Source organism: Apteryx rowi, unplaced genomic scaffold (genome assembly GCF_003343035.1).
Source record: "Apteryx rowi isolate R43461 unplaced genomic scaffold, aptRow1 scaffold_117, whole genome shotgun sequence".
Taxonomy (NCBI): Eukaryota; Metazoa; Chordata; class Aves; order Apterygiformes; family Apterygidae; genus Apteryx; species Apteryx rowi.
The window spans coordinates 1,882,174-1,900,255 of NW_020447386.1; the positions used below are offsets into that span (position 1 = coordinate 1,882,174).

At 37.0% G+C, this 18,082-nt stretch overlaps 1 protein-coding gene across 11 annotated transcripts in view; it reads left to right on the forward strand.

The window, feature by feature from the left end:
* AKT3 (AKT serine/threonine kinase 3) overlaps positions 1 to 18,082 on the forward strand; it is a 153,996-nt gene that overhangs the window by 65,920 nt on the left and 69,994 nt on the right. For all 11 annotated transcript variants that reach the window (XM_026082009.1, XM_026082001.1, XM_026082068.1 and 8 more), the window contains 2 exons: positions 4,810 to 4,935; positions 17,893 to 18,004. In XM_026082009.1, the coding sequence (XP_025937794.1) occupies positions 4,810 to 4,935; positions 17,893 to 18,004 (238 nt within the window). The remainder of the gene's footprint in view (positions 1 to 4,809; positions 4,936 to 17,892; positions 18,005 to 18,082) is intronic.

The following is an 18,082-nucleotide window of genomic DNA, read 5'->3' on the forward strand; positions in this document are numbered from 1 at the left end:
CAAGTTTTTTTTCCCCCCTGTTTATTAACCTTTAGTGTAGGAGAACTGGAATCTGATTTAAAATAAAAGTGTCGTCTAAAAAAAAAAGGGGAGGGGAGGGGAGCAGTATTCGTGTATTATTTCTGTTAAAGCCATTTTAGTAAATTAATGACACACACACACAAGAGGCAGACTTTTGGTACGCTCTGCTTGATGTCGCCCCCTCCAGCTCCCCCCTTAAATCTCACTTATGTCTGTGTGGCAGCTGTTGCTTCTTTTAAGGAAGCAAGTTTTTGAACTCAGGTTTCCATTGCATATCAGCACTGTATATTAAAGACGTTTCCTTCACACCTCTAAAGCCATTTACATACTGAAAAATGTAGACCTTTTGCACAAGTGACCAGTTTGTTAAAATTGCAGTGTTTTTTTAATAATGAGATTAGTTCGAAATTAATAAATTGTAATTTTTCTCAGAGTTGCTGAATTTCCATATCCTAAGGATTACAAGTGGATGAAAATAAAAATAGCAACCATCAGATCTGAGGTGAAGTATATGTTCAAAGGGATGGTTTGAGTCCTGAGGTGAAGTGAAAAGCTTGCTGACTTGGAGTGATTGATTTATCTAACATGGGTTTGTTGAAGACTTGCGTAGATTCTTAGAAAACTCTGCTTTGTGATGCTCTTCAGCAGTATCAAAGCTACAAACATTACATCACTAGAATAAACATATTTTCTGAAATATCCCAACGGCAGGGCTCCTGTTATAGCCGTCGGGGGGTGTGTGTGTGTGGAAATCCAGGTTGCAGTAAGGGAATACAAAGCCAGCCACCAGGGTCATGTTCTAAAAGACCTTTCATTAAGCATTCTCTGTTATTGTTGTTAGCCAGTGTGTTATTAAATACAACACTAATGAAAGAGTTGCTTTTTATGAGGGTGCTTTTCACCTGAAGATCAGATTGTATTTTCGTGTGCCTCAGGGATGTCCTGCTGTCTTGTTGCCTGTTTTGGCTGTATACTTTTAAGTAGCCGTTAAAAAAAAAAAAAAAAAAAATTCCTGAAACTGACTCTAAATTTGTACTGTGTGTGTATGTATGTATTCTCTGTGATATATATTTATGTCTCGTATATCTGTGAGGTATAAATTCTATTGCCCCTTTTCTCTGGTAGCTTTAAAAACTTTGACCAGAATTGAAATGATGTATGAACTAGGCTTTTTTTGCTCTAGTGTTTGAAATTAGAGATGTCTTCTTACAGTCTAATGAACAGATCCTAAGAGAACGTGTTTTCAACTTAAAAGGTTGTAAATTTAAGCAAAATAATAATTTAGCTTGCATTAACTCAGGAGAAAGCTGGGTACAAACAGATTAATCCTCTATGGCAGATCCACTGTTTTTTTTAACTACCTCAGCTATATTTCATTAAATTGTTAGGATGTCTTGTCTTTTGGTTAACCTGCACGGACTTCTCCTTTCTCAGGAAATCTTTCACTTAAACTAATGAATTTCCAAATGTAAACTTCCTGTTGTTTGTTTATGTTCAGGTATTTGGTAAACAAACACTCCAGGTATTTTTAAGTAATTAATATTGCCTACACTGTAAAAGATGCATTTTGTTATGCTTGGGTGATCATTTAAAAGGCATAAGAAAGTGATTTTCCTTTTCAAATACTCTCCTGTATTTTAGTTTTTTTTTTTTTTTTATATGGAGGATTTCTCTTACAAAGTGGTTCAGTAAACACGTCTCTTACGAGGTATGGACTAAAATGTTTTTTTATCTTTGAGCAGATTATATATAAGGAACACAGTTGTAAGAGAGCACCTGGAGTGCATCTTGAGAGCCATTACACCACTTCAGTAGTTAAGTGAATTGTTCACTGATATCACTGTTTACTTTATTCGTCAAAGGTATTCACCCGTTTGTTCATTACATGACAAAATAAATAAAGGACAGATCGTAAATATTTGTGTACAGGCCTTGAAGAAGGATTGGAATGTTGGTCGTTTCAAGGGGAAACTAGGTTATCTTTTTGTGTGTGTTTGTAGGGACACCTTGAAAAAGTAGCCTGACTTCAATTCCTCTAGGGGAACCATTTAGGAAAAACATTTTCAAAGTAGTATGTTTAGGAAAGAAATATGCAAGGTTTTTAAGAAGCAATAGTGTTTTAAGAATTGCTTTTGAATTATACGTCTTGTGTCTGTCTGGCTATAGTTTGCAGGCCGAAGACAAAGCAACAGCTGTGTTCATTGATAACCTGGTGCTTGTATGCCATTCAGTATTTACATCTTCTTGTGACTAGCTGTTGTCCGTCATCGCTAGCTCTCTTCAGAGAAGCTTGGAAGGCTGGTCATGCTCTTCTAATGGTTTTTCTATAGATGAAACATCAGCTCCATAACCCACTAGATGATGAAAAATCTGTTCGATTTTCTCATTAAGAAACTCTGAGTTCCCAGTAGAAGCCATATGCAAGCTATAATGTTGCCCTAAGAGGAGGAGGGAGTAAACAATCAGATAAGTGTACTCTGGCTGTCTCAGGGCACCCGCTAAAATGTTCTCCTTTCTTAAAGGGTTACTGCTGGAGGGTGTATCTGTAAGGGAGTGAAGGCTTCTATTTCTTTCCTAAAGTGACTAAGGAGTGTACTTACCCTGTCATCTGTGATTTCTAGAGCAGAGTCTGTCAATCTCCTCGTCGGGTTTATTCTTTACAGCAAGGAGGACTTTCTCTGAGACTTGAATTTTTCAATGACTGACCTGTTTCAGGTGTATTGGTATGCTGTACAGGTTGGATGCTGTCCTTGAACTCTTCTTCAGTAGTTTTAGTCACCTGTCCTCCAGTGAATGCACCTGCCACATAAGACTAAGCTCTTGACAGATTTTTTGACCTAGTAGCAGGCCCTTGCTCTCGTAATAATCACTTATGGTTACAAGTAAGCAAAATATAGTTATGAAAAGCTTACAGAAGATGCTCTTTATGCTATGTTTAAGAAAGCATATATCATTAATTATTTTATTAATTATTATATTATTAATTAATTAATATTTTTAAAACTTGGGTGATCTGGTATGTAAAGTTTTGGTTTCACCTCAACTCTTGAGAGTCCCCGCAGGTTTCAGCAAATTTGTCTTGGGGCATATTTTAAGTGTTCTTAGAAAGAAGAGTCATACTTTTACTTAGGCCTATGTTTATTTTGTTTTCAAGTATTAACAAACTTGACTTGAAAAAATGCTACCTTTCTGTGTAAAGACAATACAGTTTTTCRCTGTTACAGGTATTAAAGTGAAGTGTGTTTTCCGGTACTACACTGGTATTTCTTATCCAAATTTTGAATATCTCGTATCTGTGGGTTTTCTTTTTTTTAAATTGTCTGCTTTAATTTGAGCTGGGATTTTCTCTTATGAAATCAATTCAGACTGGCAGTATCAGTGTGGATGTTCCTAGCCAAACTAGCACCAGAGATCTCTTCTCCATCCCCCACCACCTTTGCCTACAAAGTTTGGCAGGTGGATGTGAACATCTTTCTGAGCTCTGAGATGTCTAAAAGCTATACAGTCACAGTTAGTACGGTGCTGAGGTGGTAAGCTCAACTGAAAGGTTGGGTTTAGCCCAGAACCAGTGCAGCCCTTGGATAGTAGTCAGTTCTGAGCATTTTGTAAAATGGAAAAACTGGATACAAGGAATGAAATAATTTTCCAGTTTCAACCTTACTGAACTTGAAATTTGTTTTTTAAGTTAAAACAAATAGAGCATACTTCCTATTTCACAGTGACACTTTGATGCAGTCTAGAGATCTCAGATTAGAACAGTGCATAAAGTGTACAAATGGCAACTTTCAGTCATAAGCACTGCTGGATATTCTGCATTGTTACATACACTTTTTTCTTAAAATGTTTACTTGTATAATGATGAAACCGTGATTTGTTTATTTTCAGAGTCTTGATAGATGCTTGTACATATGTTATTCAATCTGCAGAGTTGATAGAAATCAAAGGAATAGTTAAGCTTATCTAAACTTACCTGTACTTACCCGGGTAATTACACATTAAAAATGGAATTGTTGCTGATATTTTGGTGTGGCACTGTAAAGTATAGGACTGTTCATGAGATTTCTCATCTTTTAAATAGTGAATAAATTACATTAATTAAGGTACCATGTCTTTGCCTCCTGTTCTGTGTTTCTCTGTTCCTGAACACCTTGTGGCTTGCAGAATCTTCTGCTGAGACTGGGAAAGGGAGAAGGAGGAGGTGGTGGGTTTATTGCTGGACTAATCTTTTTAAAAGTTAACTGGCTTCTGCTTTTTGTTCTTTGGTATTTATTCCTTTTGCTTTCAGGTAGATTGGTTAAATATACTTTCTGTAGATTCTCCCATTTTCCATCTTCTTGTATTTGCTTATAGTTTATTTTTTTGAGAAATTAATGATTTTTGCTTTGGCTCAGCAAGACAAACGTTCTACCTTGTAGTAGTTAAGTTTCATTTCATTATTTAAATTCAAGCTGGAGTACTTTTTTTCCACCTGTACCAAATTTGAGACTGTTTATAGGTATAAAGATGTAGGATTTAGAAGAGTATAGTGTAATAAAGTTTAGACTTGCAGAATATTCCTGTGTGATGCTTGTAGATCCTTATTCCAAAGGCATTGTTTTATGGTTCAGGCTTGCCATTGCAATTTTATTTTCTCTTCTTTGAGAGGAAGTTAAAATTTCCTTTGTAAATTGAAAACATGTCTGAAAAGGTTTTGGTATAATTGCTGTTTAATACTAATAACATATTATGTTTTCTAATATCAAAGTTTCCTTTTTTTTGCAGTACTAAAGAACATTTTTTCTCCTCTAGGAGAATATATAAAAAACTGGCGGCCAAGATACTTCCTGCTAAAGACAGATGGCTCTTTCATAGGCTATAAGGAGAAGCCCCAGGATGTGGATCTGCCATATCCACTCAACAACTTTTCAGTGGCAAGTAAGTATTTCCAGTATTTATTATTCTCTCAGCATATTGACAAATATCTGCTAAGTATTGTGTCATGTGCACTTCAGAATTTCTTGATAACTCTGCGAGTTTGATGCCATGTCTCAGGATAGTGCATTATGAATCCCATGTCCAGCACTACAAAACATATAGAATTGAAAATTTTATCGTGTATTGGAGTCTGAAAAAAATTTTAATCCAAGTTGTTGATATTTTGTATCTGGAGCATCTGGAACTAACAATAACATTTGACAAATTATTGTTGTAAGGAGAAAATTCTTGGAAAGCTACCTGTATTCAAATCATTGGCTTCTTTTTTCTTTTTTAGTAGTATCTATAATTTCACTTGAAAACTCAAATTAATTAGAAAATTATCTAGACTGTCAAATGACACAAAATCCTACTAAATGATTTGTCTCTTGGATAATCAGGTAATCAGCTCTCCAGCATGGTTAATCAGTAATTTCAAGCAACCAGACAATTTGCATATATTAGCAAAGCTACAAAGTGTGTATCTGTTGGATGAAGTGAAGCCATTTTGATATCTTGTTTTCCAAGAATGTTTTTAAAAGGCAAGTCTATACTTAGTTTGCTCTGACAAAGTGAGATTGGTAGAAGAGTGTTTCTGATTAAAAAAATGCAAGTATTAGAGGAACTAAACTAATGGGGCAAAAAATCTCCCTGAATATAAGAGTTAGGTATCATGGCTAGAAACCTTCAAAGCAATACCAGAAAATTAAGCCAACTTATTTCAAAATTCTGTTAGCATATTGCAGTGTAGTATTTAGTTTTATAAGGGAGTATTGGGGCCATACAGGCATGTGTACTTAGGGGAAGGACTTCCTTCATCTGCGTTGCTGAAGATGGAACAAATTCTACTGAGACTGTATTTGCCTATTTCTTTGATTAAAATTTTCCTTGTGAGTAACTCAGCCTTTGTATGCAAAGTAAATTGTGTATTTTGTTTTGTAAGGAAATGATCTTCTGCCACAAGCCAATGTCTTGTCCCACAACTAAAGGAGGAAAATCTTGTATATTTTGACTGTGACATAAGCCTTACAGATGATTTTGAGTATGCAAGAAGTGATGCCTTTAAGTTGTTCATGTCGAGAGGAATTCATTAGCTCATAGGCTAAGTTACTCCTTAGTTACTCCATTGAATTTCCTAACCTACTTACTTAAAACAGCGGTTTTCTAGATACCTTTCCCCTGTGCTCAGCAGGAAGAACGTGTAAAATTACAGCAGTTTCTTTCATCCAGCTTTACCATGTTCTTCATAGTATATCTAGTCTTCCTTTGCTGCTGTAACTAGAAGGATGATCCAAATAGTAGTTCTGCTAGGTGAAGAAATGCATAATTAGCAATTAGTTCGACTGTGTTGGTACTGGTGATTTTTTAGTATCTTGATACCCAGAGGTCATCCTGTGTAATCCCGACCTTTGATCTGGCAGAGATTGGAAGATTTGATATTGTTTGCCAAAAGGGGGAAAAAAAATCTGATCTGCAGCTAGCAAGCCCCATAGGTCTGATGCCTATGCAGCATAAGCTAAAGGAGCAGGCATGCTAGATTACTTGAAGAAATATAGTTTTGGTAAGCAGAATGAGTTTTTCTGTTTTCTGGAAGGAAAATGAGTGATTTAATCAGTGATGATTATTGATCAGTGCAAGAATAGGGAGGTGTTTTCACTCATGAAAAGAAACCCATAAAATTCAGGTAAAGTACCTGTGTGGAATTACGGGATGAAATATAAAACTTCTTCTAGATTCAGAAAATTTGGATAAGATTCCAGTTTTTAACATGGATTTAAATAAATAGGTTACTGTTTGATCTTCGATATGAAGTATAAAATTACATGACACATTGAAGAGTTGAAAATGTAAGCCAATATGCTATTATACTCTGAATTGTAAAGGACTGTAATTTTTTGTCCACTGTTTTATCTGTCTGAAGATCATCAATAGGACAAATAGATCAAAACCAACAAACCAAAAAAAATCACTATATAAATGCATCTGATCGCATCTGCAGTACCTGGTAAATGTCAAGAACTGGTCTCACGGCCTCTCATCCAAGAGTTCCTGAGCAGTTGTGGTAGGTTTGTGGCCACAAGCAGTGCAACATATTTTTCCTGTAATAGTGAAGTACGTTTTTCATAAATTGCTAGCCAGGCAGATGGAGTGTGAGATCACTGTTAATACCATCTTGATTAGGTTGGCAGGGACTTAAAGATATGTCTTTATAGTCCTATCTTCATGTAATCTTTGTAGTTATCTGTAAAGTGAGAGTGTGGTCTCAGTCTACTTTGCTCTCCAAATGATAGACATCTTTGGCTCTTACTTACAGCTTGTTATTTAAGCAGAAAAGGCCAAGACTGTGGTATTATTTTCATAGTACTGTTGGAGTTGAACACTGCAAAGTTTGTACAGCTCTGTTTCGTATGGTACTTGTTCAGTAGCTTGAAGATTTCTGTATTCAGCTCTGTCAAACTAGTTACTTCCAAAGTATAGATATTTTTCCTCCAGTGTCCCCTTTCCACTCCTGCCACACTAGGTTCCTTTTTCAGAAGACCTTTTCCTAGATGCAGTGTCCACTTTCCATGTAGTTGCTTCCTGATTTCTTCCAAGATAACTTGAAAAAAAACATCTAAGCGTTACTCTCTCCCTGGTGCCATATAGTCAGTATATTTTATCAGGACTCCTGTGAACAAGAGGAAGGCCTGAAAGAATGAAATTATTTTACATAATGCTAGCATTGCTTACAATATTAAATATGTCTTTATTAGTAAAGGTTTGCTTGTCAGGTGTTAATTTGTCATTGGATGGAGCATTCAGGTAGTATCCCTTTTCCTTGGCATGGTTTGGGAGGAAACAGAGGAAGGCGTTAGGCAGCAGGCATGTGAACAGCTTGAAGCTCTGTGTGGACAGACAGAGCTCGAGGCAGCGCACACGCTCTTCAGCCACTGCTGTCTGCTCAAAATGCAGGGAAATGGTGCGTGGGCCAGGTATGGGAGTAGAGGGTCTCTCTGGAACGTAAATATGGCCCTAAAGGCAGGACAGATTTGAGTGAAGGGTGTGACTGAGAATAGCTCTTGTTTTCTAAATGATCCTCATTTTGCATGTTAGAAGAAAGCGAACAACAACTCAGAAACCCTGTGCATCTTTTTGGGCTTGTCTGGGGCTCTGGGCACCCAGCTGTAAAGCAGCAGAGTTGTGTTCAGTGGCTGGGATGGGGAGATCATGTTTTCAGGCTGTCGGAGGCATGCCCCAGGAACCAGCAGCAGGTGAGGTGGACGCCTGCCCTCAGGGGTCACAGGACTGGCCCCTTGGTGCCCCTGCCTCCGGCTACCAGGACAGGGGCTTCGCCTGCCCTCGGCCTCTGCCCTCGGGCCTCCGGGTGCATGAGAGGTGATTAGAGTAGATGTGGTGAGCAGGGTGGACAAGTCGGCCAAAGCAGTGACGCTGGCTAGCGCAGGGGAAACACTCTGGTTTCTCTCCTGTGGAGTCAGTTGATCTTACACCAAACAGAGCCTTCTTTTTTTTTTTTTTTTAACATGCAAGTTGAGAGCGATGTTTGAAATACGCTTTTAGTTCCTTAATACTCATCCCCTGAAACGTAGACTCTCACAAAGTTGTACTATCTAACCACGTACTTAAAGAAAAATAAAGACAATGTAATTAGATTTGTGGAAAATTCCTTGTGGAAGCTCTTAAAACAGGTTTATATTGGTTTTCAGAGCTAATGCAGAAGCATAAGCTTGCTTGACTTGACTAGTTCAAAATCAGTTTAGCTGTTGTCAGGTGTATAGACAAGCAGTTGCAAGCAGTCAAGTTACTGTAGCGTGAAGAGTTACTGGTGATTGACTGAGTCATGGTAACTGAGTGGGTGTGCGTTCCTAGCCCACCTCAACTGCAAAATAAAATATGTCAATTTAAATTGCTTTTGCTTAGGCATTAATGCAGTCAGAACCAGTTTAAAAATAATTTTGATTCAGTTGGTACAACTTCTCTGTATAGGCAGAGGCCTGAAAAATATCCTGGCTTTTAAAACTCCATTCTGTTTCTTTTGGACAAAACTAGGTACTCTGGTTGTCCAGTGTGATAGGATTTATAGCTTCACAGGTCCCAAAAAAGAAGAAAAAGTGTCATTGTTTCTAACTGGTCCAGTGTTGTGTAAATAAAATCAAGACTGCTTTGTGCAAACCACCTTGGTCTCCAATGGCCATCATCATTGTAGAAAGCAGGGTGAGGAGGAATAGACAGTTGCTTCCAGTTCTACTTAAGGAGCTTTTGTGGCCTCACTGATAAAATTTACTTTTCACATATGCAATGAGTATGTGAATAATCACACAGCACATTTGGAATGAGGTATCTCTAAGAATTGGCCCTTTGCCTTCATTTTGATCTTTATGTGGAGAGTAATTGGGAAGAGATGTATCCCTTCACAGTAGCCTTTGAGCTTTGGCCAAAAATGATGTCACCTGGAATTTCTGTGATATCTTGAAAGATTGTACTTTCTAAGCACTCTGTGGTACAGCTACCCTTTTTCCTGTCTTTGAAAATAAATAGTGAAGGTGAAATAAATTGCAGCTATTGTAAGGAGTCATTCTTTTATAACATGGTTTTCTTTATTTTTTTCTCTGCAGAATGGATTATCAATGAACCCTTGGATTGCTGGTTACTCTAAGTGGAGAAGCCATTCAGCTTTCTCCTAGTCTTAATCTTTCAGTAAGCCAGAGACAGGATTTCACTGTTTTGGGGAGTTAAAAATCTTCAAAACATGAATACTGAAAGGTTGCAGGAGAATGATGTTAGGGCTATAAAGAATTCTGAAGATATTCTCTAAAGAAATGAGTAGGAAAACATGTATGTATGTTTTAAGGGAGATTAGTTGATGGATCAAAATACTTTGTCATTAAACATGACCTTCCCTGTCAGCAACTCCAGTTACTTTTCAGCAAGATTTTTAAAGTCCCAAGATTTTTAGTTGTCACCACACTGGGTGACATGAACACACAGGTGTACGTAACTAGAGTCATGTGCATAAGTACGGTATAGAATTCATTCCAAAATAATAGCTTCTGGACAATTGGGCCAGTAATTTTCTTTGGGAGACTCTCATATTTCTTTGAGTGGTTTATAGGTGGTATAATTGGTATGCTGTCATTTAACTTAGTAGTTTAGATTCACTTGTTGGCTTGGGTCGTGAATGAAAATGAGTTGCTTGGTCTCATCCTTGCATTTTACTGGACAGTGCTTTCTCAGACACCAGTTTGGCATATTGTAATTTCCAGTTAGCTGCAAATATGGCCTGGTTTGAGCATGACAGATAAAAATTGAGTTTTATTGGCAGATCTGAGTTTTTATATTGGCGTGATGCAGACAGTTGCGTAAATAAAATTGGAGTGATTGTATGAAAGACAGAGAGAGAAGTATAATGTTACTGTCTTCTGAGAAAACAAACAAAACCTCAAACAAAACCCAACAATAGCACGGAGAAATCTCCTATTCCTATTCTCCCTTTTTGCATGAAAGACCAAAGAGCAAATCAGTTGTAATGATAGAAAGCCATGGATGCTACTTTAGTACTTTTTGGAGTGCTGGAAGTAAAAGACTTTCCAGCATGATAAACTGCATGAAGAAAGCTCTTTTTCAGTGTCAGGGAGTGTAATTAAGTTTTTTATGGTTATTATGCAGGCATATATGTTGTTGTTACATCATCACAGGACATGCAAGTTCAAGTTATGAGCCAGGCCCCGCAGAAGTAGGAGTTCTACCCGTACTGAACAAAAATTCAGTCCCTGCTCCAAAAAACTTAAATCCCAAATATAAAACAAGGGACAGCAGATGGATGCAAACAGATGGGGGGAGTATGAGAAAACAATGAGACAATATTAGCCTGTAGTACAGGCAGTGGTCTCAGCACATCAACAACTAATCCATTGTCAAGGTTAGATTTTTTTTTTTTTTTACTCTCTTCTCCCTTCTCTCTCCCTCCCCTTTTTAAGGCATCATGGCAAAGGAGAGTTTTAGGGAGGGTTTAAAAGAGAACYAGTATGGCAAACAGTGAGAGGGATATTAGAAATGCTTTTCAGAAATCGGTCCTGAAATTGGAACAGTAGGAGGATAGGTGGCAGGAATGGGCATTTTGATATTGAATAAAGAATGATTCAGAGGATGAGGGTAGACTGTGGGAACAGGCCATGTTGAAAAGCAGCGTATATTTAATGTGACAGAGCAGCACAGGAAATGAGGAATGCAAAGAGAAGAGTGCTGTCATCAAAGAGATGATGGAGAAAAATTATCTGTGCAGCAGTTTTGGGGATGACATTGTTAGGAGAAAACTGCATTCGTTGAGACCAAAGAAAGGATATTAAGTTGTTCACATAGATCTCCATATGACCAAACTTATTTTTATGGGTAATATTACCCATAGATAGAGGGAAAAGAGGAGACAAAGGACAGAGCCTTTTGGAAGGCCTCAGAAAAGTAGAAATTTCCCTTAGGTAATAGATAAAGAGGTAGGAGAATCAGTAGTAGAGTAAGTAATAAAAGCTAAAGGGATATCTCTCTCTCTCTCTCTCTCTCTCTCTCTCTCATATATATTTATGAGCATGATGATGATAATAAAAACATGATAATCTGTGTCAAAGTTATGAAAATGGCATACTAGTTTTGTTACTTGTCTAAAAACTGATCATTAGAGAAAAGCGTGGATTCAGAGTACAAAGAGCAGTAGCAGAAATGGAAGAAGGCAGTTGTAAACAGCACGCTCATTAAGTTTGGAGATGAGAAGGAAAAGGTTGAAGTAGTAGTGGGATAGGCAAAGGTTGGGACAGTGAAGTGTAGTTTGCTTTGTGAAGGAAGAGCCAGAGAAGAATAAGAAATTAAGGATTAAACTGTAATGCGTGTGTATTGTATATGTAAAAGTGCATATATTCTAAACAATACAAGCAGTGATTCACTACTGTTTCTTTTATATCATGCGATAATCACAGGAAGTTATCTTTTGTGCTAAAACTCAGTCTATGTTAGAAATAATTTCTCACATATGCAACCTGCTGTTCATATTCGAGTGCATTTTTTTTGTCAGCTTGCATGCTCAGTATTCCTGTCTAGCCGTATATACAAACTCTGCTGAAGTTGAAACCTTCCATATCTGAAATAATAATAGTGTTAACGTTCTTTCTATTTTTTATGCTGAACGAATGTATTTAGGAAGAAGAAAACTGGTGATTATATGGTTAAAGTTATAGAATTCAAACTTTAAACTTTTTAATAAAATCTGAACAGATGATCTGTGCTTTTTTTTTTTGGAACTGGCAGGTTTCAGGCCCTCTAATTGGCTTCCCAGCTTTGCAGAGTAATTACAGCTTCAAGCAAACTTTGTCATCTGTGGTTCAGAATGGTGTAAAGTAAACAGAATGTTTTGAAATACAGTTTGTAGTTAGAGTTGCTCAGGAGAGTTTAACTAGCATAACTATTTAATTTAGATAGTGTCATTTATTTGAAAAAGATAGTCTGACAAATATTTTAAACTGTTAGGGTGTTTGTGGATATGGCGACAAAAGTTAACCTCTGGTATGTAGTTTACTTTTTGTTGTTGTTGTTTTAAAAAAGAGAAGTTTGATAATTGAGAAACATCCATTGCATTTCTTTTTACTGGTTTTATTTCATTTTTCCATTTTTGATATAGATCCAAAAACGGTCCGACAAGTATTACAGATTTTTTGGAACTGTATTGTCAGTTTCTGTTACTGGTTTTGTATTTTGTTGCTTTCAACAAGAGTTTTTCCTCAAAATGTTTTATCTTCTCTATTATTAAAGGGGAAACTTCTCATGACTGATGTTTAATCCCAGCAAGACAGAAAGCTTTAGGATTAAAATGTGTAATTCCAACATGTAGATGGCTAGCATACAAGAACACAAAGTTGAGTCTGTCTGTTTACTGGCTTACTCATCTTTTTGAATGATAATTTAGAGTTCCAACTGTTTTGAGTTGAGATTCAGCCCTTTAATTACATATGTTTATGTATAGTAGCAAACTTGAAGACATTATGGTAGAGTGTTCTCTACTCTTGGTAATGACCCAACTATCGCTTGAGTGTTCTGAGCCAGCTTTCAGTAGCCCGTTTCACTCATTCCTCTGTGCTTTTGTAGTTTCCAAACTATTCTCTCTCTCTAAAACTACTGTAGTTTTTCCAGTGGTTAGTAGAAAAATATTTTGGTAATTAGCAACAACTGTGTATTAGAGTACTTATTCATCTTAGTACCATTGGTTTTTTTTTTTCTAACTGTAGGTAAGACATCCACAAACAAGTTTTTATTCACATTGCAAACACGATAGGAATGTTGTTTATCCCATACATTTGTATACAGCAGCACATGAAGTGTGTGGGTGCACTAAATATCAGCAGACTTCGGTCACTTTTATCTACTTGAGAAGGATGGGTAGCACACCACTTTTAGAAATACATTGCTCCTCCACTTCTTTCTGAATCTGTTTTTCTTCTGGAAAGAAAAGATGAGACTCTACTCAACTTTATACAAGGAAATTAAATATTTAGCCACCTTTTTAACAGAATATTAAAAAGAGCTCATTAACTTATGCTGAATTTTGTTTTTCAGTAGCATCTTTCAGTGACGTTGAAATAGTATTTTCATTTTTCTATTTTTTCAGTGCATTTTCAGTTGGTAATGAATTTTTTACTATGTTTAATTGATTTAGCTGACCATCTAAAATGAAAATGTAGAGAGTAAGTACTTTTCTGTAACAAAGATTAGTATGCATCCATAGGCAAAATAAATGTTTTGTTGTTGTTAACAAAGCACATCATCATGCTGGGACCTGTCTGGAAAAAATCAGTATAGATGTGTACTAACACATCTGTATGCACATGGAAAAAGATTTACAGAGGTATACATGCTAATATAGAGAGATAATATATTTGTTATACATTAGAATATTAGTATACTTTATATATAGCTAAAGACCATGTTATATATAGCATTTGACATAGGCAACCTTAATTCTGTCAGTTTTAATTTTGAGTGTTTAAGGTGGCAAACTTAATGACTTACTTTAATGCAGGCATTTTTGGATGTATTTTCAGTCAGCAAATGAATGGTGAAATTCAAAATCTTTAGTTCTTGTACAGCACTGGACAGGGATGTGCTGTGACGGGTACAGAATTTTCCGAAGGTTTGACTCTTTGTGCCTCTTTCCCTTCAGGTTGTCCTAACACAGTCATCTCTCTCTTCCATCACTGGTGTTGTCTTTCACCTTCATTTTCCTTGCCTAGCTACTCTGAATTATTACTGTATGGTCTCTTGACTAACTTCCAGTTGTAGTTCCCTCTTGCAGACTCTCCATTTTAGTTACCGTTTCTCATTGTCTTTCCACCCTAGTCTTCATTTATCCCTCTTATTTCCTCTCTTGAGTACAGATTCCTGTCCTTTTCCTGTCTTTCCCTAGTCTTTGGTTCCAGACATCTCTTCTGTAAACTCCTGGTTGTATGCCATTTTTCCATATAGGATTTTGTCTCACCTGTATATCTCAATCAGGCAACTTCTTTTTCAAACTGTCTGAGGAGTAGCGTGAGGCATTATGAATATAAGAGAAAGAGTGTTCCATTTAGCAGATGAATGCAGAAGTAGGAGATAGCTGTAGCCTCTGGATTATACTCACTGCACATGGATTTTCAAGAGTCGTATGGCTTAGGAAGTGTTATTGTAAGTTTTAACCCTCACCCCACTGCAACCCTAACCCTCTCCTCCCCATATGGTGGTCAGATACGTGTTACATTTTCACAGGAATACTAAATGGGTAACAAAGGTCTCAGTTTCCAAGTTCTAAGTCTTGTCTCCAAAAAGTAGTATTTTCCAGGAGAGTGCAGCTTTAGGCAGGCAGCCAGCAAAGGAAATTTCAGCTCACGTGATTGAAGTGTGGTAGGATTAAAGATCAGAAGATGGTTTTGTTAGGAAAAATATCAGGTACTCTTGGACCAGACAATGCTTCTAGTCTCTTCTGTTGTAAAAGTTAGCCCTATACATTCTTTAGAGCTGTGGCTGAGGAAATTAAGGAAAAAGTAGCCTGTTATCCCTAGTGCACCTTCATCAGGGTCCCAACTTGGGCTTAAACCATACCCCTGAAGAAGAGGGTTTCTTTGATCTTCTGAGTAGTACTTATGCCCTGTTACAAGCCTAGTAAAATATCCTCTCTAAGCAAGCTCCGCTTCATCGTGCTCACTGAGTTCCCTTCATCTGCTTCTGTCCTCTGTTTCTCTCTTCCAGCCTTTGTTTTAGATTCCTTCATTCTGTTTCCATCCTGCTGTATCTCCTTCCTCTGAATGCTGAGGATAGCTGTTATCCCATCCAAGACCTAGCAGAGTTGTTAAATTTATAAAAGCAGTGAAACTGGATTAGTTTCTCTTTCAAGTCCCCATGATGTATGCAGGATTGCTAAATGTGATGTCATCTCCTTGACCAGTGAGCAGTCTGCCTTGCATAATAATTTATATATGCATGGTGAATATATAGGTTTTTGCATTAAGGAATGCACATCTGGGTAGTGCTATATTTACTTCATTCTTTTATTTCTTATATATATGTCTATCAAGTTTTGGGGTGTTCTACTAGTAGAAGTTGCAGAAAAAAATCCTATCGACAGATATATCTACCTCCATTCTTCTCCACTTCTTCAAATAAAAAACCTTTTGCAGTGAGCATGATAGTTCCAAAATCAAGGCCTCTTCACAGAGAGCCACCTAATATCCATTTTTTCATGTCTGTATTATTGAGAGTGTTCCAGTACAAGTAGCTTTGCTGGTATCAACTGTGGCATTACAACATGGAGACAGAGGCCGTTTCTGAGTTAATCAGGTCCCAAATTATTTTGGTCTTAAAGTGTACAAATCAATCTCTTGAACTGCACTGCTAAACTCATTATAAGCTAGTAGTATCAAAAAAGGATTGCTTTAATGTATTTTCAGTGTGCAACTGCATTGCAGAAGGTCAGCTCTGGTATGCAGCTTGTAAAATTAGCACCATCAACAAAGGCATGAGAGAAAAGGGAAAAGCAAGTTAGAGAATACCTAAGTATGTTGGATGGTTAGGAATTCACTGAATCTGACACAATTCCTTGGAGAATATTTAAAAAGCATTCCTGTGAAATTGTGGATGATAGTTGAAGTTTCAGGACTCTAGAAAGGGGTCGTTAATGGTTTCTGGTTTTGGCAGGGAGGAGGGGAGGGAAGGTGGGCATTAAGAGTTGGGGAACTATAGACCAATCAGCTTAGTCTCAATGTGTGGAAAAATAATTGATAAATCATAGACAATAATGAGATGAGTAACATATGTGAAGTTTGTGCAGAAAAAAAATCATGTCGAACCAATCTAATCTATTTCTATTGAAGAATAATGTGCCCTGTGAACTGGCACAGGTCGCATAACGTGATTTTTGTAAGGCTTTGATGTTAATTTGAATAAACAAAATGTAATTCAGTAAGAACAATTGCAAGGTTTTATGCTAAAGGATGGTCAAGTACATCAGCAAAAGGTTTGGGCCAGCTGGTAGATGGCAGTTTACAAAGAAGTTACAGTGGGTTATAAGTGAGCAGAAGTCTGTTGCAATGTTCAGCATTGATTGATTTGTGTAAGTGATAAATCATTTTAGAGCACACATTTGATCAGGATCAGGTTTGAACAAGTGGTAGCATTCCTGTTGAATTACCAGAACATGAGATGTGATGACTATGTCAGTTTTATGCTAGTTGCAGGAGAACAAATTATAGTTTTGCCAGTACAACCTTAACTTCACAAAAAATGTTTAAATATATTTGCATGAGTAAAGAGTTTTAGCAGGTCAGAGTTTTGCATCATGTAGATGTAATTTTTTTAGTACTGTATGCTACATGTTAAAATCAAAGGTATGGTCTCATTGAACCATTGCCTGAATTAACAAAATTGTGCTCTTGTGAAAAAGTGATGAGCAACATAATAGGAGGTATACTATGTCTGGAACTCTGTAACAGGAAGAATCCTAGGACTAAAATCATGACCTGTGAGGACAGTTTGGGTGAACTGATTTAGGCTAGAGAAGACTGAAGAGAGAGAAAAGTCTTTTGATGTCTGAAAGGGATGGGATAGCTGCTAAAAAGGAGGAAATAAATTGGTCAACAGGACAAAAAGCAGTATGCTTAAATTGTACGAATGGTTGTACTAAATGCTAGGAAAAACCTCCTAACTGTAGAAATAATTAATATACTTACAGTTGTTTGAACAGTTTGCTTGGGGAGATTTTGAAATTGATACTTCTGGGGAAGTTTAGAAAGAGTTGAGGAAAATATCTGTGAGAAATAGCATAGGTAGAGCTGATTCTGCTATGGGGCATGAAGAAGAACTAAATGACTTTTTGGGGCAGCCCCATTTTGGTGGGGGTAATTCAATGTTTCATAATCAGATTACATCATTACATTAACTAGCTTAAACAGCTGAATTTTCACAGACAGGATATTTTACAATAAATCTAATCTTGAGATGAAGTAGCATGGATAATTGCAGCATGATTACCATTGGAGGGAAAATGTCATATTCCTCTTGCCAGGTACAGATGGAAAAATGTGCCTTTGGCTACTGGTGTTACCTTGGCACACTAGAGCAATCCAGGATCTAATATTCATCTTAACCCTCATAATACAGACCTAGTTTGCAAATGGAGGTTGCACTTTTTTTATAGGGGGAACAATCTATTCCTCAGACTGCTTTCCTCAGCTTATGATTATTACCTGTTACCTTTTGTCCATGCCCAAGGTTATATTGGCATACTGTATTTCTATGTGATTGCTTGATCCATATACAATAAGCTTTATATATTTTATCTAAGTAGTTTTATTTGCTCTTCACCCATTAACTTGCAATATATAAAAGAGGAAATACCATGTTTTTTCCTAGAATGTCAACTAATGAAAACAGAGCGACCAAAGCCAAACACGTTCATAATCAGATGTCTTCAGTGGACCACTGTCATAGAGAGGACGTTCCATGTAGACACACCGGAGGAACGGTAAGAGCTTTATTTTTGTTTTGCTTTCCATGTTCTTCCTGGAGAAGCCTCGGCACCTCTGCTGGTATTGTGCAGTCA